Source organism: Scophthalmus maximus, chromosome 8 (genome assembly GCF_022379125.1).
Source record: "Scophthalmus maximus strain ysfricsl-2021 chromosome 8, ASM2237912v1, whole genome shotgun sequence".
In the NCBI taxonomy this organism is placed as follows: Eukaryota; Metazoa; Chordata; class Actinopteri; order Pleuronectiformes; family Scophthalmidae; genus Scophthalmus; species Scophthalmus maximus.
In genome coordinates, this window is record NC_061522.1 from 3,395,845 (window position 1) to 3,423,385 (window position 27,541).

Here is a 27,541-nt window from a genome sequence, read left to right on the forward strand (position 1 = left end):
AATGAATTGCCATATTGATATAAGGGGAAACAAGCCTGCTGAAAGGTTTTCTTACTGTAAATCTACTTGTGGGTATTAGATTCATTTTTGCTTGTTTTTGTTCAGAGACAACTGAAGAGTTAGAAGCAGCTGGATTATGTGGAAGAAAGACAATGTGAGAAACTGTCCAGATGACATGGTGTAGCAATTTAATCGAAAGCATTACAAAATGTGTAAAACAGACATTGTACAGTAGATGCAAACGTATTCGAGGGATTCACATGAGCATTAGTCCCCGGTGACGTGTACAAGCGTTTTCTGACGTGATGCCGCATCGGTGTCAGGTGCATCGCAGCGGACGAGTCCCGGTTCACTTCCCCTCAGAGCAGACTCACGAGCCTCACCCTCCTCAAACTACACAACGCGGGACTGAGGGCGGCACGAAGGGGAACCTTGGTGACGACGTCCACGTCTGCCAGCCCCCAGTCTCCCGTCGCCCGCCCCTCATCGAGGTAGAGTGGGCAGTGGTAGACGGGAACCTGAGAGGCGCCTGGGCCCTGAGCGTCACCCGCGGCCGTTTCCCGGGCAGCATTCGCGCTCCCGACTCGGGCCCTGACGCAGACGGGGGGCAGGGAGCGTGGCTGCGGCGAGGCGGCGTCCTGCAGGGCGCCGAGCGCTGTGTCCCACGATGCCCCTCTGAGCTCCAGGCCGCACAAACACACAGCATCCAGGGGAAGTGATGTGCTATTGCTCAAAACCTGCGGGGGAGAAGAAAAATGATGAGACTTTATCCTGAAGCACGTCCACGTGGTTAAAGTCATTTGAAATCCACCGGGCTCCAGATCACTGGGAGTTCACGATTCACCTGAAAATGCAGTTTTATATCACTGATATATTTGCGGTTTACTCGCGCGGCCTCCCTCATCACTGCCACCAGGAAACCTCGGGCATTTCTGAAAGCAGACAGTCGGTATGCGCCCGGTGGATCCGAGGCGTTGTTGTTGTTATTGTTGTTGTTGTTGTTGTTGTTGTGCCGGACGTATGCGGCGAGCAGCTCCGCCCGCCTCTCCAAGCGGGACACGTCGGCCAGCCCGAGGGGGGAAGCGGAGGTCGGCGAGGACACCGCGTCGTAGAGCTCGTCCCACTCCGCCTGGAGGAAGTCGCGCAGGGAACTTTGAGGAGCGCCTCGTGCATTGGTGACCCTCTCGCTGCCTCTCTCGTTCGCGAGCTGGCTCCTCAGAGCCTGCAGTCTGTCTCCGGCGTGGCTGTGAACTGCCGCCGTGTGGCGTAAACGCCTCTCTGCTCCCGGGGGAGTCTGGGAGGCCCGCAGCAGGACGCTCAAATCGCGGGCGCTGATCTCGATCATCTCAGCGGCCACATCCACGCCGAAGCCCAGCGCGAGGCGGTCACCGGCGTCCGCCGAGTCCCGAAGACCCCGCTCCGACAACTGCAGTAGTCCTGACAAATCTGAGGGCATGAAACGCGGCCACAGTCAATACACTACTTCTGCTTATCACAGAAGAGCACTAGGGCCAGGCACACAAGAATTTCGAGAATGAGGCTGAAATGTTGAGAAATAAAGTTGAAATACTATTTTCGAGAATAAAGTCGGAAATTTGTGACCCGGCGGGAACTTTTTTTTTTGCATTTCCCCTCCAGTTCCCGCTCTCATCATCAGCTTGTGAGATGTGCAAATCAGAAAGACGTGCGGTTACCGAACTGGCCCGGGTCGCCGCTGACGTCCGAGAGCACGCGCCGCCCACCGGCCCACAGAGGGGACGCTCGGCTGAGGCAGGTCGCGGCGACGCTTTCCACCACTTCCAAATCTGCAGAGTCCGCCACATGGCCGCCGTGCACCAGATTGACTGTGGATGAAAAGAACAACACGGTTAATGCGCACAGTCAAAATTTTTTGCCAGAGCGACGGTTTTAACGTCTTAATGCTGCCTCACCTGCTACATACTGCAGAGCTCTGGTCTCGTCACGACAGACGCCGGCGATGAGGCTGTGTGCGTCCACCAAAGCCAGCAGGTCTCCCTGGCTCCTTTGAAATAGAAACAAATCCACATGCACAGGTATAAACTCGTAATCCGTAAAAGTTTCTGTCCCCGACTCTTGGAATGTTTGGTCAAGTTGCAAGGTTGGTCACACACTGTGTCCTAAATTTACTAAGACAGAGACGGCGGTCTCTATGGAGACAGCCCTTCTGTCTGTTGGATGACGACATTATTCGGAGACAGCTTAACACACCCGCAGAGACCAGGTTTTTGGGACGCCATGCACTGACCACTTGTTGATCTGCGTAAACGAACCAGAAAAATATTGGGTTCTCTAATAAATACTCCCCGAGAAATCCACAGCCTCCATCTCCCTGATTCAACTGCATCCAATTTCCCCATTACACCTTGTTTTTTTTTAAGTACTAATACATTAATCCATGTCATATTCGGTTTCACTTCATATTGATTTGATCGACCGAGACAACGCCTGCAGTACACTGTACAGTATGTGCGCTTATTTCCTCACCAGTTGTAGATTCTCCCCTGGCCTGAGTGTCTACAGGTCTGCCTCTGCAGTAGGACGGAGTGGAAGGCGGCGCAGCGGAGGAGGAGCTCCACGTCGCCTGCCGTCGGTGATCGACGCCGTGCGACGGACGCCACCTGCCGCAGGGAGCAGCTCAGCTCCTCCTCCAGATCCCAGGGAGAGTCGCAGACCAGAGGCAGGGCACACAGTCGCACCGCCGCTGTTTTTAATAATTAAAAAAAGCTTACATCAGCTTACATAATTGTGTAAGCTGATCGACACCAAGACAAACAGACGCTAATGTTTTTTTATTCAATCACATTTTGAACGAATCAGTAAATACACAGAAAAATTTACATTTCAGTATCAAGAAAAAAAACCCCACAAGAGATGTAAAGGATACAAATTATTCTCTAACAGCAAACTATTGCCCTGAATGTATTTTGCTTACGGAAGGTAAATGATTTGACTAATATTCTAGAGTTTATTGGAAAAAATGTATAGCTTTAGTAGGAGGAGGTGGTGGTGGTAGTGAAAAAAAAACTTGGTCAGAGCAGTAATGGAAATAAAAATCGATCTACCTGGTATGTGACGTACGGCGTTTTCTTGAGTTATGAACCACAAGCGGAAGCACGGGTGAATGAAGCATCGCTCCTCTGTGCAACAGGGAAGCAATCAGACAGAAACAGAAAGACTGAGTTGTAACTTGGGTCGCAAAACATTTGGTTAAGGATTATGAATGGTGCAAATGCAATAGATGAACTGGGACCACCGACCTTTGAAGGAGGAGAACAATTGACTGATGCGAGCCACTACTGTTTGGTCCCACTGTTCCAACAGATGACAGCTGTTGAAGACGAACCAGCGGCCGTCATTCACTGCCGTGTCCAGGGCTGAGAGGACGACCTCTGCGGCGCACAGAGCCTCAAAAGAGATGACTTGTGCCTGAAAATGAAACGTAATAATGAAGAAATTGTTTACTGATGTAAACTAGTGACAGCTAGAAAACCAAAATGGCTTGTTACCGGTTGTTTTCCTCCTGTTTCTGCCAATTTCTCTATCAAGTGAAGAGGCTGAACACTTGTCCAGTTACCTCCCCCCGGACGAGGCAAAGTGAGAATGACGGGCCCCTCGTGATTGACCAGGTGTCGTGAGAGGGACTCTGGGTTCCCGGTGTGAGGAGCCTCACACCCCCCAGTCTGCACATGAGGCGGGCAGAGGAGGCACGCAGCCATCACGTCCGCTAGTCCCTCCAGGCAGTCCGGCAGCAGGGTTTTCCAGAGGAGAGCTCGCTGTAGCAGGGACAGATGGGAGTGGGAGCGGCAGGGAACGGCCCCGGCCACGGTGGAGGAAGGGAAGCGCAGGTACTCCTGCCACTGTGCGGGGGAAGTGGAGAGTGAGGAAATCAGCCCGGTGAAGGCCGGGATACTCTCCAAGCGGAGGAGCTCTGGATGGATACGAGGGGGTATCCAGCCAGGCAGAGAAGTGGCGGAGTGCGAGGAGCAGGGTTCAACCTTGGAGATGGGGTGTTGTGCGTCTTGAAGCCCGCTGAGGAAGGCCCCCCTCTCGGCCTCCGAGCAGAGCCGGTTGTGTTGCAGCAGGGCCACGGACACCAGCAGCTTCAGAACAGCGGCGTGGCTCTTGAACAGACGAGGCCTGTAGTGGACCAGCAGCTGGGCCACCATCCTGTTCGCAACCTCCGCCTCTACGCCCCGCGGCACTCTCCCGACGGCGCGCGACACCAACGGCCTGCCCTTGACGACGATGGCGTCCTGCATGACTGCGGTGAAGCCGCGCAAGGAAAAGTAGTAGGCGGGGGACAGACGGGACACGTCCTGCAGAGCCCGGTGGAGGGCGGCGGCCAGCTTCACCAACTGTCGTGGGGTGGCCACGAGGGCCTGGTGGTGCTCCAGCTCCTCGCCCATCTGCCGGATCTCGTCCTGCAGTTTTTTCATTGCCTCTTGAATGACAGCCACGCGCGGGTGAAGAAGATCGCCGCCCGGCGGCTGTGAGGTGTGAGACTGAAGGATGACGTCCATCAGAGCATCCTATGACAGAGATGTGTGCAGACAACAGATGTACGGCATATGTAAGATTCAAGTGTGGAAGATGTGAAACCGATCATCTTTTGAGCCTGACAGGTATCAGTTGGTTGAATAGGCAGACTGCATGATGGTAAAACATTGGTCCGGTCACCTCTTCTCTGACCAGTTCCTCCTGCAGCGTCTGCTTGTCATTCCGCAGCCGTCGGTGTCGAAACAGCAGCTCCTTGCACTCAGACTGCAGCAGCCGCGTCAGCATCAGCTCCCGGATTTCGTCGGAGCTCAGAGAGAGGTCAACCACACGTACCTGAGCCAAGATGGATGGATGGATCTCTGAGGGAACGAGAGCAGGGAATAAAATACTCACACAACTCTCAGAGAAGTTAAAAGGGCTCATGATCCAAACTTGTCCAGTGTTAATAGTTCATTGCTATTTTTAGGTTAACCGTCACACCGGGGCTCAGTGCAAAGTGTGTAAAAAGAGCTGTATCATGTCTTTACACTATGTCAATACGATCTATATCCTTATGAACTTCAGGCAATTAGCAAGAAATACTCATGTACATTTATTGGCACTGGGATGATCAATGAGTCTCAGTTATCCAGTCAGACACATAAAAGATCAGTCTCCACAGGATGATACACCTCCAACATGACAAACTACTAACTTCATCAAACTAAACAAGAAAATAAACCAGGAAAAATAGCATCACAAAAATAAGGATTTCTGAAAAAATTTAAAACTACAAAACCCTTGTTAAATAATTGCAAAAGCAACCTAAAGGGGCTGTAAGTGATTCTCGAGCAATACAAGTTTTGTAAAAAATCAGCGAATACTTCCTCACGGTCCGTTAGTTGTCGGTTCTGTCTGTGTTTGGGCGCCGTTCTTACCACCGTCAAGCAGTCGGACGGGCAGATGAGTGCTGAGAAAGAGGCGAAATTCGGGATGATGGGTTTGCTGGCCGTGCTGCTTCAACCCTGGAAGGCAACGTCCAGCAGGAGGAGCCAATCTGGCGAGAAACTGAGGACTGGGGATCGCGTGTTCCACGTGAGTTACCATGACTCTCAAACCTGCAGAGCAAAATGGTTGGATTGAGTTCAGGGTGAAACCAAACACTGAAAATGTCATGAAATCCCATAATTCACCCTTCTCAGCAGCCTGGTCCAGTTTGTCCAGCAGCTCGGGATCATCGGCACAAATCACCATCTCACACTCCGTCTCAAGCTCGACATTCTCACCTGAAGAGCAGACAATTTAAGTTTTTTCCCAATACAATTTATGTGACGCAGGATGCAACGAATGGCAGATGTTTTGTTTATCCAACGACATACCTGTGGCGTTCCAGCTCTCGGCGCTCAGCTCTAGATGTTGCTGGACGTCCGCCAGCAGGGGCCGGCGCTGAACCAGGGAGTTCCTGTGGCCCCACAGCAGCAGCTGAACCACGAGTCCGGCAGCAGGTACGGTGTTCCGGAGCTGCCGGTCGTCCATACCCAACGCCCGACCCAGAGGCCGTTGCAGCCTCTCACACACTGGGATGGGAAAACCCAGAGGGGGACGAGGAGGCGCCGGGTCTGACGGTGTAAACAGGGAGGTTCTAGGGTCATCTGGGTTCAGGTGGATGCTTCCTGTCTGACACAGCTCTCTCCACTTGTTCAGTAGTTCCGTGCGAGTATCAGGTGCAAAGGGGCCAGAATAAGCAATGATTGCAGCAAGGATGAGGGCATCTCCTTGTAAGTTTTGGTTCTGTAACTCTGCCTCCTGAAGGGATAATAGACACATTTAACATAATTTAAAAAATATCACAATGTTCACGAGACATGCGCAGTACGTTCGCAGATCCTGGTACCTGAGCAGCAGCCCTCCAGTCGCTGACATGCGTCGCTAGCCGCTCAGCAGCTGCGCTCGATCGCCGTTCCACGTCCACAGCGTTGCGCAGCTCTTGCAGCAGCTCTTCCAGGTCCGTTCGCACGAGCTGAAGCTGAAGCTGAAAATCCTCCAGACGACGGCGCGCGTCCTCCTCGTGTTGCCTGGCCAGGTGCAGTCGGCCTCGCGCCTCTTTGTGCAGCCCCTCCAGCTGCCGCTGCTCGGACAGCAGTCGTCGTCGCAGGCGGCAGCATTCGTACACGGCCTGGACCCACTGACTCAGGGACTCGCAGGCTTTGCTCACCTCTCGCACGGACTCGGGCGCAAACCGGGGACTGTCGACTATCTGGCCGAGCTGCTGCAGCTGCTCGTTTGACAGGCCGCACCGATCGTAGAATTCCAGCTCCTGGAAACAAAGAGTTATTAGCGAAAGAGCGAGCCCAAAAAACAACCACTTAAAGGGGCATTAAGCGAATTTGGAGAAAGATTGTTTGTTGTTAATATTTAGGGCTGCCCTGGTTGGGATTGAAAACAAAAAAAGTGGTGCGGACCGCACCCCACTCCCCAACACCTTAAGAGACGTGCTAGCAACAGCTACTACGACTCAGGGGTTTTGGCCTTGCGGTTAACCCGTCCGTCTCCCATACCCGAGGCTGCGGGTTCGAGCCCATTTACAGAACCCATTTTACAATTGCATTGCATTGGATTAAAATTGCTTACTGCCCCTTTAATTCACAACAACTTCAATAACAAAACGAAGGCTCATACTGCACAAACTGGAGTGATGACTATACTCAGTTTCTTGTACTTGCATGTAGTATTACAGCATTATGTTTATTATGTAATGGACAGTTACAACTCTAAAGCATAAAAAAAAAATGAAAAAAAAAATGAAAAATTCAAAATGAAATTTAAAATAATGTACCCACTCACTTGAAAAAAGTTTGCTTGTCCGAGGAGCTGCTTGGCGCTCTCCCAGCCCGGTGGACGATTAAACAGCAGGCAAATGGCGTCCAAGACTGTCACCACTCCATCGGGTGGATCCCTGTAGTGACGCACCTCCTCCAGGTCGGACGGATTCAGGCACTTCAGAATTTTGAGGCCTGAAAGGAAAACTGGTTGCACCTGGAAAAAAACAAAACAACCCTAAGTTAGTTCATCTCCTGTTCTATTAAATGTCCTGAAAGTATCTGATCAGCCTCAGATGGTATGATGGAAACGCAAATTAGGTGATTTTTATAAAGTAATTTTTTTCACAAATGCCTTGAACTTCTGAACAGAGTGTGTTCTTTAGTCATATTATATGATTTTGCATGCAGACATTAATAAAACAGGAAATCTGTTTACCTGTTTCTTAGCTTGATTGATCTGCTCCTCCATGTCGTACAGCTTGTTCTCCTCTACCACACATTTCCTCTGAGCTTCCTCCAGCAGGTTTCTCCGGTCGCCGACGGCTCCGAGGAGCAGCTTATCACGCTGCAGGACAACGAGGAATGGAACATAGCTTTTAAAGAAACGTATTGGCTGAGGTATTCAAATTTCAATACTGATCGAGGTTCATGTGAAGGGTTACCTCAATATAATCTCTGCCTTAAAAGTGAGAAGCCAAATAAAATAGTGTTACAGTTTCTCAGCTTTGAAATCAATAACCAATAGCACCGGCAGTGAAGTGTGTTTTCGAGAATATAAAAAACCCTGCACTGAATACATTGCTCGCAAGATTGCTTGAATCATTTTTGACTTTCATGACAAATAACCTTGCCGTAGTACGGCAGTCAATACCGCTGCAACATCATACGGAATATTGATCCCACTGCATATGCTGAGTTGTTGTACGATACCTGCTGCGTCTCAGCGACCTTCGCTTTCAGTCTCTCCAAGTGCAGTTTGTTCTGCTGAGCTGTGTTGTTCAATACATCCAAATGAGACAGAACAGAGGCCACTCTAGAAAAATTAAAAAACGTTATTGTAGACAGTTATTTGTTTTTTTTACTTTAAAATTGTCAAGAAAAAACATTTACACCTTTCTACTGCAATCTAATGCTATCCAAAGAAACATGTTTGATTTTTGTTGCAGGTCTGAAAGATATTGTTCAAGTTTGAGTTTGCAGCTCAAGTGTACTGCATAATAATTTATAGTGGACCTTTTATTTCTGCTGTTGCTCATATATACAGCATTAGATCACTTTATCAGATAAAGCTAGGTCATGGGAGTCTGTATATATGTGCAGCAGTTCATTAAATATGTGGAGAAAGACTAATCACCTGTTGGCTTGGCCCTGCCCTTGTCTTTGCAGGTGGTTGCAGAGGTAACCAAAGTGGGAAATGAACTCCACGTAGGTCTGAGGGCTAAAAGGCCGGGCTTTTAGAAGGACAGACGCATACTGACATGCAGATCGATGGACTCCTGCCATAGCCACTGACAGGCCGGCCACTGAGCTTTCTCTCTTCACTGGATCTAAACAACAAGGGAAAAGGATGTCTTGGTGAAGTCAAGACATGTCACCAAAAAGTGGTAACAATTAAGTCAGCATAGACTAACTTTTGTGAAATTACTCACTCTTTTGGCGACTGGTTTTGATGCATTGAGCAGCAACTTCGACTAAAGACTGGCTGGACCACGGCTGGTATACCTCGACGCAGCAGCTGAGGCTCAGGGCCTTGGCCATTTGTCTCTGGGTCATAAAAAGTAAAACGTGAACCATTTAGTCAACTGCTATTTAAAATTAGATCATAAACAGTGGTGCACCCTGCAAGACGGAATACTGAGCGAGATGTGGACCACACTGACTCAACAGTGATGTCAACTGCTTCCTGACTTAATTTAGACCTTTTTAGATCTGGCTTGCAAATATTTCTTGAAAATAAATGTGAATACATTTTTTTTTTCATGAATATGATCTGAAAAGTATAGTTCGTGTTTTGTTGTTAAAAAACGGTCACAAAGCTTCAGTGACGGGGAGAATAATAAAAAAGAAAATACTTACATTCGCGACACGGGTTCCTTCGTTGGTGGAGGACATCAGGAGGAACACGTGGACATTTCTATGGACTTGGCTCAAGTACCTTTGATAAAAGAAAGAGGCTGAATATGATGTACACACATATTTTTGCAAATATTTACTGGAAGCAGTTACAAAATTTTCCTTTAAGCACATTAAGGGAATGGGAATGACATAAGCATTACAAACAATCTGGATATCAGTAAATTCCATATGGACACTAAATACTGAATGAATGTATAAGACAGAGATGTCTTATGAATAAAGACGGGTCGGGTATTTCCTCTTACTTATCAAACATCCAACTGTCCATAAGGTATCTTCTTGACTTTTTCACAGCTGTCGCTCTGGAAATGAGCTTCCTCAGCTCCTCCTCGGTGTGGAGTGCTGGATAGGTTCCATGGGCCATTGCCACCAATAGCTCTTCTCTAACAGCCTGGCTGATGTCGTCATGGACCAGTATGATAACATTACCTCCATCCACTCTAGTTCGATTCCCGGCCTCTTTTAGGATTTCGTGCAACATATCCTCATTACCCAAATGCACCTCCATCAACTGGTAGCCCGTCAGGTGGGCAGCTAAACGCACTGTGGTTCTCCGGCCTGTGCCTCGGTCTAGGCCGACTAGTACTCCGTGACCTCCAGGTATGAGCAAAGCTCTGAGCACATGCAACAGCTGACTCACTCGCTGTCTGTGCAGCATGTATCTGGACGTAATGTCGTACCTGTTATCGACTCCATGTCCTTGGCTCTCTCCCTTTCTGTCCATGAGAGCGGAGAGCTTTTGCAGTAGTGTGTCAAGGTCTTGCTCCTTGTAACAAGAGCTGAATTTGACGTTGTTTTGCTGATCCATTGAATTCAATGACTCTGACAGCTGTGGACCATATATAAGCCTTGCCATCATACCTTCCACATGCTGAAGAATCTGGGGCTGCAGAGGGTTAGTCGTAAGGTTTTCCCTCTCTGAACAACCGTTTTCAGACAGAGGGGATGTTTCAGCCAATGTATAGTCTGACTTGCCAGCTGGTTTAGGCTCTGTCAGCAGACTTGGTGTATCTGGACTCTGGTGTGTTGGTACACTATAAATAGCGAGACTTGTGACAGTGGGTGGGCCATCTGGACCATCAGGGTGGGGTTCACCAACCAATCTAATGCCATAGTGGTTTGTTGCAACTTTGGCTATGAGTGACACAAGAGTTTTGCTTTCATCCTCAGAGCATAACCGATCACTGAAAGTACGCATGCACTCATGCATCCAGAGATGTGTTACATTAAGAACTGAGGCTGTGGGCTCTGGTAGTGCATTGTCCTTCTTCTGCATTGTCCCTGTGTTTTGGATGTTTGGCTGCCACAGGTACATCCCCTGAAACACTTTCTGCAGGTCATGATGGGAGAACAGGAAATAGGGCCTCTGCTCAGTGGGCTGGAACAGGTCACATACAGCGTGATACAGAGTTTTAGTTGCAGTGATGATACAACACGCCATATCCTCACCACTCTGTTGGAGGGGCATTCCTCTGAGCCAGGCTTGTAGCCTAGGAGAATGGATGGACAGTAGCTTGTCTATAGATAGGCTTGGGAGCACAAAGATGGAGAACAGGCGTGAGAGCCGGGAGGATATCACACTATTGTGGTAATTGCCCAACCCGGAGACAGAACAGGTAGCCAAGTAACTGAGGATGCCAGAACCTAATAACTTGAATTGGTAGGTATCGAATGTTAGAATCTCTCCCTTTGAAATACTCTCTCGTAGTGATTCTAGAGCAGTCGACATCTTCCCAAAGGAATCTATTAACAGGAAGAACAGAAATATTACATTTATAAAAGCTTTACTCATTCAAATTGAATTCGAATCATATTACTTCTGCTGCAAATTTCCATACTCACCAGAGGGGGCTTCATGCAAATCATCCACAAACAGTAGTAGCTTTGGCTGTTTGGTCGCAGCACTCCCAGTATCTTTGCAGTACTTCTGGCAGCTGATGTTACTCAGTATAGCGCGCAGGTCTCTGGAGCTCAGGAGTGGACTGGCTGGTAGACTGATGTGTTGCTTGTCAAAACTCAACAAAGATTGGCACAGGATGGTTTTTCCAGAGCTTGGCTCTCCCGCAAGCAACACTGGCTGATTTGCCTCCAACATGATGTTCAGGAGATGGATGTATTTCCCATACTATGTACATAAATTTAAGACGACTAAAGTTAAAATATTCAAAAGGAGTGACCACCAAAGATTAATATTTATGTATTTTCACTTCATTTCAAAATGACAAGAGTGTTCAAGACAAACCTTTGGAGTGATGGAATTTGTCAACAGTGTGTTCTTGGGGAACATCTTACTGTCGACGCTAAAAAAGTGTTCAAACACACTCTCTTCATCAGGAACCACAATTTTGTACCGGCAAGAAAACAGCACTTGACGGACTAGCAAGTCAAACTGCGGCCAGTGACTGAAGTAAAAACAAAAATGCATGAATAAAATTGGTTACTCATATTCATCGTGGATGAATATCAAACATTACATACTTATTTCATATCACCTAATCATGTACAAATGAATATTTGTTTGCTTATATGTGCAGTAAAGTATGTAATAATAAATAAGTTCCATAAAAAATATCCTACCAAGGATGCAGATGTCCTCCAAATCCCCAAATATAAGCCAACAGAAAAAGGTTTCTGGTGAGCAGCACTTGTTTACTCTGGCCATCTATGACTGGTGTCCCGACTCCATGTAGATGTAAATCTGTTGAGAGTTTTAGAAATGGTAAAACCCCTACACTAACATTGCATGGTTACTGTATACTGTAAGTTCATGAATAATGGTTATACCTCCTTTCTCTCTTTGTGGTGTTACCCCATCTCTTTCTACTTCCTTCCCAAAATGTTGTAGTAGGGCACGTAAGATCCGAAAACATGACAAGATTTCTTGCAGTCCATAGGTGGGGCTCTGGAAAGATTGTCCTTTACTATGGATTGCAGATGTTACGGCGTTCTGTCTTAGCAAACTGAAAGTGCTGTGAAAAAGATCTTCAGCCATGCGATACCACATTTTCAAGGTTCCTTCAGGCAGTCTGTGTTCAGAGTAAAGAGCATCCATTTCACTCCTCCACACAGCCTTCCAGAGATCAGTTCCTGTGAAATGAATGAGGCTACAGCGGGTCACTGCAGAGGGGCTCGCTTCACTTAGGTCTGTGATCTCCATAAGAAGCTTACAGCATGATTGGGACGGCACAAGTTTTTCACCCGATGACAGGAAGAGAAATGGGTCCGCAGGATTGCACAGAGTGGTTAAGTGATCTAACCAGCTAGGATGCCCCACAGGCTCCCCATCCATTATCAGCCATTTCACTATTGGTGTCTTATCACTTGTCTCCTTATTGTTGCACAATTTAGAACTTGTGTGCTCCCATCGTTCTGAAACTCTCAGCAATTTTGGAACAGCTCCATCTTGCCATCCTCTCTTTCTACAGAAGCAGCCAAATACCTCATCATGGGACATGGAATTTGGAAATAGAACCACACTCTCAACTGAGTTCCACTTTGAGGAGGAGATCTGTGGATCTGCCTCAGGGGGATCTCCTTTAATCACTGTGTAATTTTCAAACACACTCTCCACTGTCTTGGCAGCCAGACTATTGAGTGCTCCAGCTAGAGCACAGTAACAGGTTGTCTTTCCACTACCTGAGGGGCCTATGAGCAGTACTGCCTGAGAGAATTTCATAGTCTGGTAGAGTGAAAGAGCGCTGCAAATTGTTTCTTTGCCAGGGTGAAACAGTTTCCTTTGTAATTCTTCTGTGACTGCATCTTTAAGTTGGTTCTTTTCTTCTTCCTCAATGTATTGTTGGAAAAGAGGAAACTGGCATGCTATAGGGAATGCGTTCTTGAAAATGGCGTAGAACTGTGAGGCTTTCTCGTAGTCATGAAGAACAGGTAATAAGACAGAAAGAATCGCTTTGACCATGGTTGTTTCCTCCATTAAGCCCTGCATTATTATCAAACGAGACCTGCGCAGTGTGGAAGGCTTTTCAGATCGTTTGCCATCCATCTCAACATCTCTGGAGGACACATTTTGAGAAGACGTGTGGTCAGTTTTTTCTGCATCTGATCTTTTAGCTTTGTCTGAAACATCTTGTTGCCTCATACTTTGTTTTAAGTGCATTTCAGAGGCAGAGATGATCTTTTGCAAGACAACAAGATAGCAGCTCTGGTGATCAGTGATGAAATCGGGCAGACAGCGAGAATATTTGGCCAGGCTGATGAGAGACACAAGACGTTGGCTCAAAGACATGGCCTCTGAGAAACCAATGGAAGTCAGCATTACTTCTGCAATGATCCTGTAATCTGGATGGGCTAATGCAACTGGTCTCGTTGCAAATCGCAGACTCTCTGGAACCTCGGATGTATACCCCTTTGAAGAGATGAGAATACATCCATAATCGAGGCTAGCAGATATGCTTTTCCCTGCGAATACCATATGGCCATCATTTGTGCAACCTATGATCCCATCAGCAGTCCTGTCCTTTTGCTTATCATTCACTTTTGGATTCCTATTTACTGTTAACCCAGAGAAGGACTGGTGAATGTCTAAAAGATGCTGTCCCAGTGACGACAGGACCCCTTGTGTGAGCAGGTCCACAGAGTCCAGCAGAAGCCATGCTCCAGTCTGGAGGGCCCCAAACAGCATCTTCTGGATGACGCAAGGTCTCATACTTGGATCACACTGTACAATGACAACCTGCCGCCCCAGTGCTCTTCCCAACTGGACCACAGTCTTTTTCTTTCCAGACATGCAAGGTCCACTCACAAATCCACATCTGTAGCTTGTCAGGGCAAGGAGGATCCCCAGTGTCGCCCGGTCTGTGGAAGGAGTCTGCACCATCACCCAGTCCTCTGGACCAACGTACTCATAGCCATATTGGAAGTGGTGGCCCAAAACATCAACATAGCATGCTGGATCATCATTGCCTTTCAGACTCTGATCTTCTGGGTTTATATGATACTTCATCAAACTTAGCCACTCGAAAGATGACTCCAGCTCACACTGTACCTCCATGAGCTGAGATAGGTTCTGTGCCTGATTCATTGTAAGCTGCACTAAAGCACTCAGGCACACCACCATGTATTTAGAAACCAGAGATTCACTTTTAGCCCCTGTGCCTCTATCCCTTATGGAAAGACCAAGGTCTTTCAGTTTTGCAGAGTTGTATGCCTTGATGTCGCTCAGCTTCAATGGGCTTGATTCTTGGAAAGCCTGTCGAACGACACTGTACCACGCAGCCTCCTCAGCCACCAGCAGACACTGGAGAGGATATTCAGTCAGCAGATCTAGCACAGGTTGAATATTTTCTCTGCTACTTGCAATGTCAAGCAAGCTGTCTCTAACTTTCTTGCTACTTGCCAAATCTTGAGTGGATTGTTGAAGGTGGTTTTTCACAACAGCAGCACATTGTTTTACAAGCTGCATCATGGACAACTTTAATCGTTTCTCAAATTTACTGAGCCAAACCAAGGCATTGAGGTTTGGTTCTAAAGGAGACAGAAAGGTTATGTGCTCCTGGAAGCTGCCGAAAACCCCCAGCACCTTTATCTGTCTGTGGCTTCCAGATGTAGCCCCATGGATCTTTCTTGTATTACATGGATTTCCACTATCCACTTCAAGACAGTGTATCCCTGTAAAGCATTTGCGTACAAAGAGTTGCAGCGTGAAAGGCATTGGGTGAAAGGAGAGTAATTGTATCACTTCCCTGTCACTCAAGAACCAGAGTCTTGGAAACTGTTCACGAAGGGAATCCAGGGCATCCGCCATCTGGTTGGTAATAGCTTCCATTGTAGACAGACCACCAATGAGAGTCTGGCAAAGACGAGTACCGTGAAACTTCTCATTTGTCTTCTTGGAATTAACAAAGTTGAACAAATGAGGGTTGGCTGATACAGTGCACATAATTTCCTTAAATGTCTCATCGACAGGTTTGAACTTCTCCAGCTATAAAGAAACACAAAAAAACATTACACTGACTAATATCTAATCATGTATCAGCATTACAAAAGTTTGACATGTGATGACGCACGGACATACCAGATCCATTCTTTGAACACTAAAGAATGTTTCATTAAACATCTTTGTCAGGAAGGCCCACATTTGCTGAAATCTTTCCAATAAATCAAGGAGCTTCTCTATTAATAGTGATAGAAAGAGCAAAAGAAAAGCAAAGAAATTTGATGAATTCTTACTGATCAATGTATTTGGCACTTGAAGGCAGAAAAACTCAACAACATTCTCTACTTTTTTTCCCCTGAATATCATATTTACCAAGATCTTGCAGGGATTGCATCCAGTCCTCCATCTGCTGCCTGAACTCAAAACTGTATTGAGACTTCAGCAGGGTTGACATCGTCATCAAATCATTCTCTATCTCAGCAAAGAGAATGTCAAGACCTGAATGAGATATATCATGAGAAACTCCGCCAACTTCTGAGCAGAATATTGCTTTTACACGCATTCCCTCAGCAAGAAAAGAAAAGCAATGTCCCAATATCATGATTAGAATTACAATATATGTATTCATGATTTCCTAGCTTGTTTTTTTTTATTTCTCACCGATTATGGTGAATCTTGCATCATTACAGGAGTTTTGACTGGCAGTTGGGAGATTTGAAATGGTGCCCACTGTGGGTTTCTCTGCCTCAGTCAATCCATGTTGTTGCTCACAATGCTGCCAAACAGGATGAGTGAATTCATCCAGCCGAAAGAGTCTGGCCCTCCATCCCTGTCGAAGTGTTTGGAAGGTCTGCTCCACGTTGCACTCGGTTTGTGCATCCCTGCATATCTGACAAAGTAAAAGGCAATAAAATGCCAAATTGATGAAGTGTAGTGTCAATCATAAGTTTGTAGTTTGAGTCGATTTGCACTGGGAAATATTTCAACAAATTATTCCATGCCTTTTTTTCTCCTGATCTTAGTAGCACGTAATATTCCCACTGCGTCACCTTTATTTTGTTCTTACCTTGGTAATGAGTTTCTGGTGAACTTCAAGTGGTTGAGACATGAGTTCAGCCAAAGTCACCTTCTTATTTGGGACGTGAAGTAGGCCCAACTCTGCCAGATGGGATGTATTGTAATCAAGCTACAGTTCACCAATATTATATATAATATAAATTATGTTACAATATGTACATACTGTGTCTGACCTTCGAAAATCACTCTCCAGTGTTTATGTCTGAGAGTGGGGTTCTGCAGCTCGGCCACAACTGCAAGCCGATGGCTTAAGCTTTCCAGGATTCCCAAAGTCTCCTGCAGCACTGCATCGTGGGTAGGTATAATACTTGTAAGAGACAGAGCTTGCTCCCTCCACTTGGCAATTTTCTCCTGTGCTTGTGACACCACAGCCTGACAGAAAATTGATTTATATTAAGATTTAATCATGTGGATGACAAAATAGTGTCCATCTTTAATACATGATAATGGCTTTTATAATAGATTCCTTTTTTCCCTCCAAATAAATGAAATAAGGCAAAGGAAGAGAGAACAAATTCAAGGTTACATAAGTACATTTCAAACTGTATAAATGTGACATCACGGTCTATGTATACAGATAATAACCTTATCTGAAAAAAATATCACATTTTCATATACATTTCTTGTCAATAAGCAGTGAAAGGTTTGACAAGGTTACCTCACAGAGAAGAAGCTGTTTCCATTCTTCCATCCATGTTGTGTACGCATCTACCAGCTCCCACAACTCTTTACGCGCTGTTACTTCCTGAATATCCAGTGTCAGAAAGGTCAAATCCCTCGTAGAATCTAATGGGAGGCAACAAAATAATTTAACTTTATTTTCCCATTTACTTTTTTATTTTTCATTGTTTAACACACATTTTGACCTTGGACACTCAGTTACTTTCTCTTGCCTGGAAATTGTTTATATTCACATATTATACCTTGTAGGTTTTGACTGTTCCTGTTGAGTTGTTCCAGTTTTGCGTTTAGATTGCGCACATGTGCACACGTATAGTTTAATTTGGAGACCATCTCCTTGGCATTCTGGGTTGGGTCAAGGAAGGGTCCACGTGTAGCTTTAGATATCGTATTTTTAAGGTCACAGACCAAAAACGAGGACATCGCATCCAGTGCATTGGCCACCGGCGGAAGACGATGGCCAACGGTGTCGTCTGCTTCCTTCAGGAGAAGTGTGAAGCGATCCCACAAGCCCAGCATCTACGTATAGAAACACAAACAGGAGCGCACACTCACTGCAGTGTAAAACATGTTGTGACTCAATGATTTACACTTTTATGCCTGCAGACCTTTTCTTCCAGAGTCAGCTCCTGCTCAGTCATCTGTCTGTAGTTCATGCGAACAGTGTTCTGGAGGGAGTGAACGTACTCCAACCGCTTCTGCATGTCTGCCGACCGTTTCACCGTCTCCCTCGCCTGCAGGGAGAAGGACACATTTATAATTTTTATTCAATTCGCCAGTTTATTATATCTCGACGAATTACATTTTGAGAACGGATCTAAAATATAATCTGCCATTCCAGGTTATGGAGGGCCAAAGGTCATTGATTGTAGTTCATAATTAGATTTTCAAGATACAAGTTCTTTCACGTCACTGAGACCCTTTAATCTCTAAGAGAAATATTCTTGTGCCTATGGGCTGGATGAGGACGCTGGGTGACAACTACATGGAAAACAAGATGAAATACAACCAAACCATCTGCAACATCATCATCATCACAAAAGTTTGCCCATGTACTTACTCATGGCAGTTACAAAAGTACACACGAGAGTGCATTCCCTTAGTGTGTCGTCAAATAAAAAGCACTGAAGATCTTCATGGAATATGCATCACCTGATCATTCCTGGATAATGAAATCTAAATTCAGAACACATTTGCTCTGACAAGGCAGAGCTCTTGGGATGAATAATTCAATTAAAGTGACTGTGTGTCCAAGACGGGAGTCTCAGAGGATTTGAATCTTCCATCACCCACCCATGTTAAGGTAAAAGATAACTAGGGTATTGCCTTTTTCATGAGATCTTTTTTCGCATCTCCTTTGCATAAGGGATACAATTCCTTTTTTTGCAATGTGTTTTTATTTTTCATGCAAAGTAGGTAAAGTTTAGAGAGTTTCTGTACCAAGAGAGCATATTTCGAGAGGTCGTGCAAGTCCTGCGGTTCTGTCTCGAGTTCAGCTGAAGCTCTCTCCAAGTCTGAGACGAGGCTCTGCGAGTGCAGCTTCATCTGCTCAGTCAGATGCTCCAGCACCTCCTCTTCAATCGACCTCAGCTGTCGGCCTGAAATAAAAACAAAAGGTAATGAGTACATAATTATTATAAAAAGTTAAGGTACAGACTATTTAACCCATCAAATGACAACAAAATACCTGGAAACAATAACGAGTTATTTAATCCTGGTTTCACGTCTTATTTGACCAAAGACACATTCTTGAATAGGAATCATTGAGTCTTTCAGTTTTACTGCAGAGGAGATATAATAGCTTTAATGCAACGCAGACATACCCAGAGTTTCCTTAATGTGGGTGCAGTGGATTATGAACAGCTGGTTGGAGGATGAGATTGATGAGGGGACTGTGTCGATTCCTTCAGCCCAGTTGCGCATCTTCTTAATATGCTCCTCATACCGTGAAGCAGGCTCACCCCTCATGGATTCCAAAGAGGCTCGACTCCACTGACTAATGAACAAGTGAATGTCCACCAACCATTTGTAATGCTCGCACAGCTGCTGGATTTCAAGTTGAGCTTCCTGTCCAGAGGAAAAGCGAGAATTAATAGAGATACACGAGCTGGTTGTGCACATTCTTTCACAATGTCTTGATCATGCGCTTATATCTTCGACCACTGGGTACGAAAGTGAGTCTCACCTTCACGAGCTTGACCTGCTCTCGCTCGACTTGTCTTGAAAGGTCACCGATGCCGATCTGCCACTGAAGCTGTGACTTAGCGAGAGGATAGTAGCAGCCACGCAACGTGTTGCCCTGCACCGTTGGCTGGGTACGATTCGGCAGCACCAGCGAGTGAGCGGAGAGTCGCCAGCGGCAAAGCTTTCTGCGACTTGACATTCCATCGCTGTTCTTGTCCGCCCCTGGGATTTATAACACATGGGATACTTAGTTTTTCAATTGTTGATAAACCATATAAATTACAAAATTATTGAACTCATCAATACAGACAACAGGAACTTTTTCACAACAACTTCAGGTTGAGTTCAAGGTCATTGTCATGTGAATGCAGTGGTTTCGGGTGAGCAGATCCTCAAAACAAGTGGAATCAGAACCATTGCGTTGAAGACCGGGAACATCTTTGGTGAAAATGACCATACCTGTGATATTAGGAAGCCCAATACAACTGAGGTCAGAAGTTAAATCTTCAGCAAAATCAGAGCGTAAGACACTGTCGCTGATCTCCGAGAAAAATCCACAACTGTCGCACATCTACCAGAGAAGAAAGATTTCATGATCAAGACACTGCTCAAAATGACAAAAATACTTGAATATACTGCAAACACTCATCCTACATGATCGCTGGTTAACTAAAAGAAATAACATTGTGCACTGCAGTTGTAGCTTTAATTGCAACTAGGGAAATGTGTAAGTCACCTGGATAATGGCGTCGCCCACAGTCAGGAGAGCTTCACTCACTGCCTCTTGGAACTGATGTGTCTGTGGGTCCACAGTCAGCTGACTGCCAGCACCGAAACACAGCTCAGTGTGGAACAGACTGCACTGCTCAGATTTCTTTCTCTAACAAACAAACAAAATAATACACAAATAGCTTGATTTAATCAAATGTGTACTGGTCCTCAAGTTGTCTCTCCTGGTTATAGCTCAAGAGCAGGTTGCAACGCCGCTCTATCTGAAAATACTGAATTAGAGTGAATTAAAGATGCGGTAAACTTGTGTCACCTTCAGAACATTGCTGAGAAACGAGAGGACGTCTCGACGGACGACTGTGGCGAGATTGTGCGTGATCATTCGACTGACGAGAGAACCGAAGTTCCCCAACTTCTGCAGGACGCTTTCGGACCGAGCCAACTCTTTCTCCAGCTCCTGCCGGTGAGCCAGGTGGAGGTGAATGGGCTCGTAGCATTTGTTTGGCTTTTTAGCATATTCCATGTGCAGTCCCACCTCCTGGTGCGCCTCATAGCTTTTCTCTTTCACCTGGGGGGGGATTACAGCGCGTCATTAAGATAAGATGTACCGTTAATGATTCCCCCTTTAGGGGAAATATAGATTTGACACAGCAGTGCAGAAGTGGAGCAGCACAAGGGGAAAGTGTAATGAGAAAACAACATTAGAATAGAAAACAGAATCTAAGGTAAAAAGGATAAAATAGAAATACTATACAATAGCAAATGCTACATGAAATAATGTATTGTATTATATTATATTAGAGATGATTCCAGAAAAAAAAAGGACTCTTTCTTGGATAAAGATTCTTTAAAAGTTCTTTCTAACACTAATGTCAGCTCTCAATTGCTCAATTGTTAATGCTATAACAAAAATCTGAGTTTGTTATAGTTTTGTATTTTGCAAAAAATAAATAAATTACCACATTTAGGATGAGTGTGCGACGCTGTGATAACTTTTCCAGAATGTGCAGACACTGTTGAATCTTGGTTTTCAGGAAATTCTTGAATTCCAGCAAAGTGAAGGTTTGAGACGCCTCCTGGGGCAGGAAGTGAGTCTCCTGAAGATCTTCTATTAGTCTGCAAATAAAGTGTTAACAGGTGATCTGAACATGTTAAAGTTAACCGTCAGCAGTGCATTTTATTTCAAAGTTCAAAGTTCAGATCCAATGGGCCAATTCAGAATTAAAAGTCTGACAGTTCCTTAAATATTATATCACTGACAGCAAGTCAAAGAATATTTCATCAACAGTATCACTTGCATGTTGAGAAGCAGTGTCGTTACCTGGCGAACAGATGAAGAGCAGTTCTGAACTGAGGCACGGCGATGAGCAGCGTGTCCTCCAGGGCTTCACGTCTGCGCTGAAACAAGATCTTGCGCACATTTCTATGCCACCTGACACAAGAGAAAAAAACCCATGCAGGCAAAATGGAAAGATAAAAACAAAAGAAATCTATACACTACTTAGAAGTCAGGAGTGAGAAACACACACTTTGGGTCCTTCCCATTTCCCCCACTTGGCCCTACCCCTTGACCCTACCCCTCCGTTTTGCGCTTTACCGCGTAGGGTAGGGTGTCCCATTCTTTCGAAGATCAAGGGGTAGGGGTTATCTACCCATCCAAACGTAGGGTGGTGCTGACTTCGGGTCCGTCTCATTTCCCCCCACTTGGCCCTACCCCTCCGTTCTTCCACTCCACCTGAAGTCAGCATCTGACCACCCTACATTTGAAGGGCTGTTTGAAGGGATAGATAACCACCTAACCCTTGATCTTCAAAAGGAATGGGACACCCTACCCTATGGGGGAATGCGTAAAAACAGAGGGGTAGTGGAGGGACCCTTAATGTACTTACCAGGTGAAAGATTTCCGTAGTCTGAAGTCCCTGAAAAATGAAATTTCCTGCAAGGCTTTCCACAACATAGACTCTCTGTGCCACTCGGCAAGACCGACCAGTCCACCGTAACCCGTCTCCGTCACATGCAGTACAGAATCAGGGGCGAAGATGTAGTGCTCAGAACCAGCTTCACTGGACTGGACCACTTGTAGCTCATAGGGTCTAAAAATAAAAAAGAGCATGCATCCATACTTTAATGCAATCCATAAATTACTGCATGAGAAGATCTACATAAGTCTGAACTTCAGGGAAGGTGAATATTCTTATTCCTGGGTACCTGTAGGAGTCCCCATCCACTTCTTTCAGGAAGTAAAGCTCCAATCTTTCCTGGTGTCTTTCCTGAGCAAAGATTTGAACGACCTCTGATCCAGTGAGAGGGAATTTATTTGGTTTCGTCGCTTTCCCACCTTTTGCAGCTGTTATCTTTTTATCCTTACAGGCTGTCGCATCCATCAATTCAGCTTTCTCTGTAATTCTGAAACAATAAAAACAGAGTAAATGACAAAGAAAGCGATTCAGGACTCAAATAGCTTGGGGAGCAAATCATGACAGCTACACTTTGTCATTATGTCATTTTTACAAAATGGAAATTGTTAGTGTGACAGAGTCTTACGGAAGCAAATCTGTCTGACCAGACTTTGAAAGTTAAAAGGCACTGAATTTCTATGAGTGAACTTTTCAGCATTGAAATTATGTCTGTGAATTTTATGTCTCTAAAGTCAACATGTCAAAATTTCAAAAGCTGATTTCACTTTTGCTTTTCAATGTTTACCAATTCATGATCAAAAAGTTATAAAATTCATATAATCTGGGACACCAAGGATAAGCAATCGAGTCCGTGTGAACTCAAACCAACATCCTGGATGTTGCATCTAAATGTTTTAACACCGAATTTTGGAACAACTCAACTTTGAGCAACTCAAATCTATGATATGAATGACAATGATATGAATTGTATAACTTACATTTTTGGATTATGAAGTTTGTGAACATTTCACACATAAACAACACAAATTTTGAAGCATTAAATTCAGAGGCAAAAGAAATCAGATTCAAGATTTCAATGCAAAAAAAAAATTCAGTATTAGAAATTCAGTGCCTACGAGACACAGCTCAGCCTATTACACAACCATCATCCTCAAATTTCATCATGCTATTTTGTTTTTACCAAACTAGTGTGACAACAGGACTTTGTTTTTTGTACAGATTACCGCAACCTGCATTACTCCACATGTACCTTCGTGAGGTCCTGATGGGGATTTCAGTCCCTAATGCTGAGGCCATCAGTCGAGGTCCTCCCGGCCATTTTGTCTCCCGTATAGCTATCCCAGGTCCTACCTGGGCAATAAGATGAGGAAGTTCCACCACCGACAGAGGTCTGTCAGAGGTCTGTGTGTCAGGGGGGACATTGTGGAGGACGAGGGGGGCCCGACTGAACAGGCGCCTGGCCAGACAGGAGGCTGGTGGGAGGGACGGTGGCTTTGGGCACAGAGGCGGTAGAATCCCCTCAGGAGGGTGGGTCTTTTTATCAACCTTGGGTCCAGACCTGGTAATGTCTTTACCACAGGTCGGAGAAGTGGCGATACGGGAACGTTCCTCTGAAGTGGCAGCGGACATGCTGCGGCTAATCTCTTTGTGAACACCATCAGCTGGGTTTACACACCACAGACGTTTTTCTACATTTGGGCTTTAATGTGGCGATTCTGTACGGAAAAAGAAACAGATTAGTTCAGCACAAGTGTCCTGCTTTGACGACATGGTCTAAACTCTGCTCTATCACAGGAATAATCAAGTTGATGGCATGAAAAATCTTTCAGAAGAAGTGTTTGTAAACAAATAATTGTTTTTCTCATGTAAAAATATAGTCCGACTGATATATCGATGGCCGTTAATATCGGCCGATATTAGTCTTTCGCATCCAGCGCTTATGTTTACCGATATGAAATATTTCATTGTTCAGAATAAACAATGCAGGGCAGTGGTTTTTTTGCATTTCTGTTCACATTTTACGTAAAATACATAGTTTGTTTTCTTATTTCAAGTTCTATATATTTGGTTGTACTCGTGTTTTCATCTTATTTATAGTTATTTATGATTACGTTTATGGTTATATATATATATATATACACACACACATATACACATATATACATATCCATATATACACATACATTTAAATTTTTGTTATATATATATATATTTCATCATGCTATTTTTATATATATATATATATATTGGCAGATGTATCGTGTCGGAAATCGTGTACTCCCTAATATCGATATCGGCATCAGCCCCCAAATATTCATATCGGTCAGCCTCTAATAATATCACTGGGCTTCCGGAAATTATGATAAATAAAAGACGTGAGTCACCCTCATTGTCAGACACTGCTCCAACTTGAAGTTAAAACCAAGCAAGTCACAACAAGAAACATCGTACAGGTCCAAATCTGGTCAATTCATTAACGTCAATAAACTCGTTTTTGACTTAAAGTCCATATATTTCTGTGTACAACATGGAGTGACATGTGCTCGCTCATCCCGCTGCTTGTTAGTAATAACTGCAGGTTGGCGAGTTATGAACCACAGACGTCCCACTGGAGAAGTCAGAGGACGGTGATTTCTACTGTTAAATTAATACCGCGAAGGAAAAGAAAAGTCACTTGTTCCTCACCTGCCTGTGGAGAAAGTCGCCTGCGCGCCGCAACCACGGCGACGGCTCGTCGCCACGGCAACGCGCGGCCACGTCACTGGTGTCTGCGGCTGAAGGTCGAAATGAGTCGAGGCTCGAACAGTGCGAACAATGTTTCACCTTCTCTGAACACCGCACGGGTTTGGTGGGTTTTTATGGAGTCTGTATATATACGTACACATATATATATATATATACATATACATATACACACACACACACACACACACATATATATATACATATATGTGTATATGTATATATATATATACGTACATATATATACACACACACACACATACATATACGTACAAATATACATACACACATACATATATACGTACATATACACATACACACATACATATATATACATACACACGTACATATATATACATATATACATACACACATACATATATACACATATATACATATACATATATATATATATATACACACACACACACACACACATATATACATATATATATATATATATATATATATATATATACACACACACACACATATATACATATACATATATATATATATGTATAACATCATCCTGCTTGCAATAAAAATCTGAGCATTTTCTTCACAGCTGTTTGGCTTCACTGTCATCTTTTTTCTGCTTATCAACAGCTAATGGCGGAATTTCACTGGGACATTTGTAACGTAACATTAATAGCAACTCGTAACTTTTCAGACTCTGCTAAGAAAAAAATGCCCGACCTGGTGAATTAGACCTTTTTTCCCCCCCTGTCGACTTATACCAACAGCAGGACACAAGCACTGGGTGAAATTAAAAAAAACATTAGGGACGGTTCAGTGTCCCAGTGAGCTGATCCACATGAGGCAACAGGTGCAGTACCGGGACTGGGAAGTGGACTGCAGCCATCGTAATGTTATTAAATACACGTGTGGCTGTTTCTCGTCAATATATCTGACAGAACTCTCATTCTGCAGTTATAGCCTCCATAACACACATGTACACCATATGAACGTACTCATCAAGAAGTCCAGTATGACCATGTCTATGAAGTCCACCAGTCTGGTGCCTTTGTTGTACGGCGAGGTCTTCTTCACGCTGGAACAGTAGTCGGACTGCGTCTCCCACCTGAAACAGACATCAGTCGATTCAAAATAATTACCTTCAACAAACCAACATGTGGTTGATATGCCTCTATCTGTGCTTTTTATTATTATTGCTCTTGCTTTCGAAATGTAGAAGTCCAAGGGATATCCAGGGATATCCAAACACCTGATGAATGCCTGTACCTTGATGATATTAATGATCATGTCATCGATAAGGATTGATATTTATTAACCAAGATACAAGCAATGCGGCGATCACAAGAAGCGCTGGTTAGAAATGACGGGAGGTTTATAGTATATCTGCTGAGATTGAGGAAAAAAATGTTTTTTACTCATAAATGGAAGAAAATGGTGATTTTTGACACACTGTAAAAACAAATGGACTTATTCATGTATATGTTCTCCTTTGAGATTGGACACTTATAACCCCGGCTTTGATTTTATGTTTCTCATGTAGGACTTGTCAGAAGTCAGACATGAATAAGACTATTGATTCTTACGGTCAAAGTCTCCTCTGTTTCATTTTTTCTCTGCCAGGCTTTTTAGCGTTTAATGGAAGAGGCAAATTTCTGTTTGTGTATAGCAACTCTGCTAGTATCTAAAAAAACAAACAGATTTGGCACGGCGTTAAATTATGATGTGTTGATATTTTTAAAAAGCCGTGTACAAGTCCTGATTGATCCACTCACTTTGCCAGCTTGCTGCGGCTGTACGAGCGTCTCCAGGGCGACCTCCAGCTCCTCCGGGTGGCCAGGGACAGGTCCGGGAGCATGACGGCCAGGGAGGCCTCCAGGGCCCTGGGGCGACCGCACACGGCGTGCTCCGTCGAACAGTAGTAGGAGCACTGGCCATAGAAACACACGCTGCCCACTAGGGGGAGCCGGTGGAGTACAGAGATGGAGAGCAGAGGGTGGGTATGGGTAAATGGGAAAATTGTGGCGTGTGTGTGTGTGTGTGTGTGTGTGTGTGTGCGCACACACAGTGTACCAACCAGGGGAGGTGAAAAATGTTTGGGCCAGCTTGCGGTCGGTGGTGATGTCTTTGATCTCCTTCACCACGTCCACCAGCCTCCCGACCACGGGGGGGACTCTCCGGTAACCCAAGATCCTGCAGAGAGAGACAGAGAGAGAGTCAAAGAAGTGTATGAGATGAGGACAAAGACAAGTTGGGGGGGGGGGGGCAAAAAGAGAAAACCAGAGGATGGAAAGGGAGGAGAGAGACAATACAAGAGGCAGAGCTATGTAACATGATATTCATTTCAGTCACCGTGTCCATGTTTGGCTTCTTGGACCGACTCACCTGTCGAGGTGAAAAGCAGCGATTTCTGCATTGTGTCTCTCAAAGTCGGAGAAGTAGTAGAGGTTGTAGTTGGTTTCGTCGTCTCTCTCCTGCCTGCCGGGGGGGGGGGCAGCAAGTCAAACTTAAAGGTCATCGTACATGCGTTAACTATAGGTTCTCCTGTAGCCAAGTCGAGTGGAGGATCTTTATTACAAGCTGCAGTTGAACTAAATGTGCACGCACGGCTGCAGAAATACTCCACCAAATGGGAAAACCAATCTTCTCTCAGACAGTTTATGAATTATTTTTGACACTTTCCTTCCTAATATTTGCTTGACATAATACATTTTTCAGTTTCCCATCACAATCTTTTCCATAATTTCAATTTTTAAAAAGGGTTATTAAGGACATATTTTGTAATACACACACACACACACACACACACAATATAGCGCTGCAACTAATGATTATTTTCACTATCGATTAAACACTATCGATTTTCTCGATTAATCAATTAATCC

At 44.9% G+C, this 27,541-nt stretch overlaps 2 protein-coding genes across 3 annotated transcripts in view; both read right to left on the reverse strand.

Annotated features, from left to right (window-relative positions):
• The window catches only part of LOC118312129 (extracellular serine/threonine protein kinase FAM20C-like), a 34,243-nt gene that overhangs the window by 2,644 nt on the left and 4,058 nt on the right, over positions 1–27,541 (reverse strand). Inside the window, exons 4-7 of the mRNA XM_035636469.2 lie at positions 27,042–27,134; positions 26,734–26,849; positions 26,432–26,612; positions 25,655–25,764 (exon numbers count right to left, since the gene is read on the reverse strand). Of these exons, the coding sequence (XP_035492362.2) occupies positions 25,655–25,764; positions 26,432–26,612; positions 26,734–26,849; positions 27,042–27,134 (500 nt within the window). The remainder of the gene's footprint in view (positions 1–25,654; positions 25,765–26,431; positions 26,613–26,733; positions 26,850–27,041; positions 27,135–27,541) is intronic.
• On the reverse strand, positions 166–24,675 carry LOC118312128 (dynein heavy chain domain-containing protein 1). Of its 2 annotated transcripts, none has more exons than XM_047333755.1 (44): positions 24,624–24,675; positions 23,188–23,653; positions 22,228–22,425; positions 21,909–22,112; positions 21,341–21,451; positions 20,979–21,135; positions 20,333–20,587; positions 20,027–20,170; positions 19,750–19,861; positions 19,292–19,512; positions 18,930–19,173; positions 18,547–18,704; positions 17,715–17,840; positions 17,349–17,625; positions 17,084–17,211; positions 16,599–16,797; positions 16,415–16,506; positions 16,009–16,237; positions 15,721–15,846; positions 15,487–15,584; positions 12,240–15,393; positions 12,033–12,153; positions 11,698–11,857; positions 11,298–11,580; positions 10,136–11,198; positions 9,396–9,474; positions 8,969–9,083; positions 8,674–8,866; positions 8,250–8,352; positions 7,756–7,884; positions 7,342–7,533; positions 6,392–6,814; positions 5,877–6,303; positions 5,691–5,783; positions 5,436–5,615; positions 4,699–4,877; positions 3,528–4,550; positions 3,279–3,447; positions 3,084–3,158; positions 2,506–2,722; positions 1,932–2,023; positions 1,695–1,844; positions 845–1,446; positions 166–737 (listed from the first exon to the last, which is right to left on the reverse strand). In XM_047333755.1, the coding sequence occupies exons 2-44, from the start codon at positions 23,565–23,567 to the stop codon at positions 360–362; spliced, it is 13,059 nt and encodes a 4,352-aa protein (XP_047189711.1). In that variant the 5' UTR covers positions 23,568–23,653; positions 24,624–24,675; the 3' UTR covers positions 166–359. The 2 variants fall into 2 exon arrangements, with proteins under 2 accessions (XP_047189711.1, XP_035492361.2); XM_035636468.2 differs by having other exon boundaries at positions 9,701–11,198.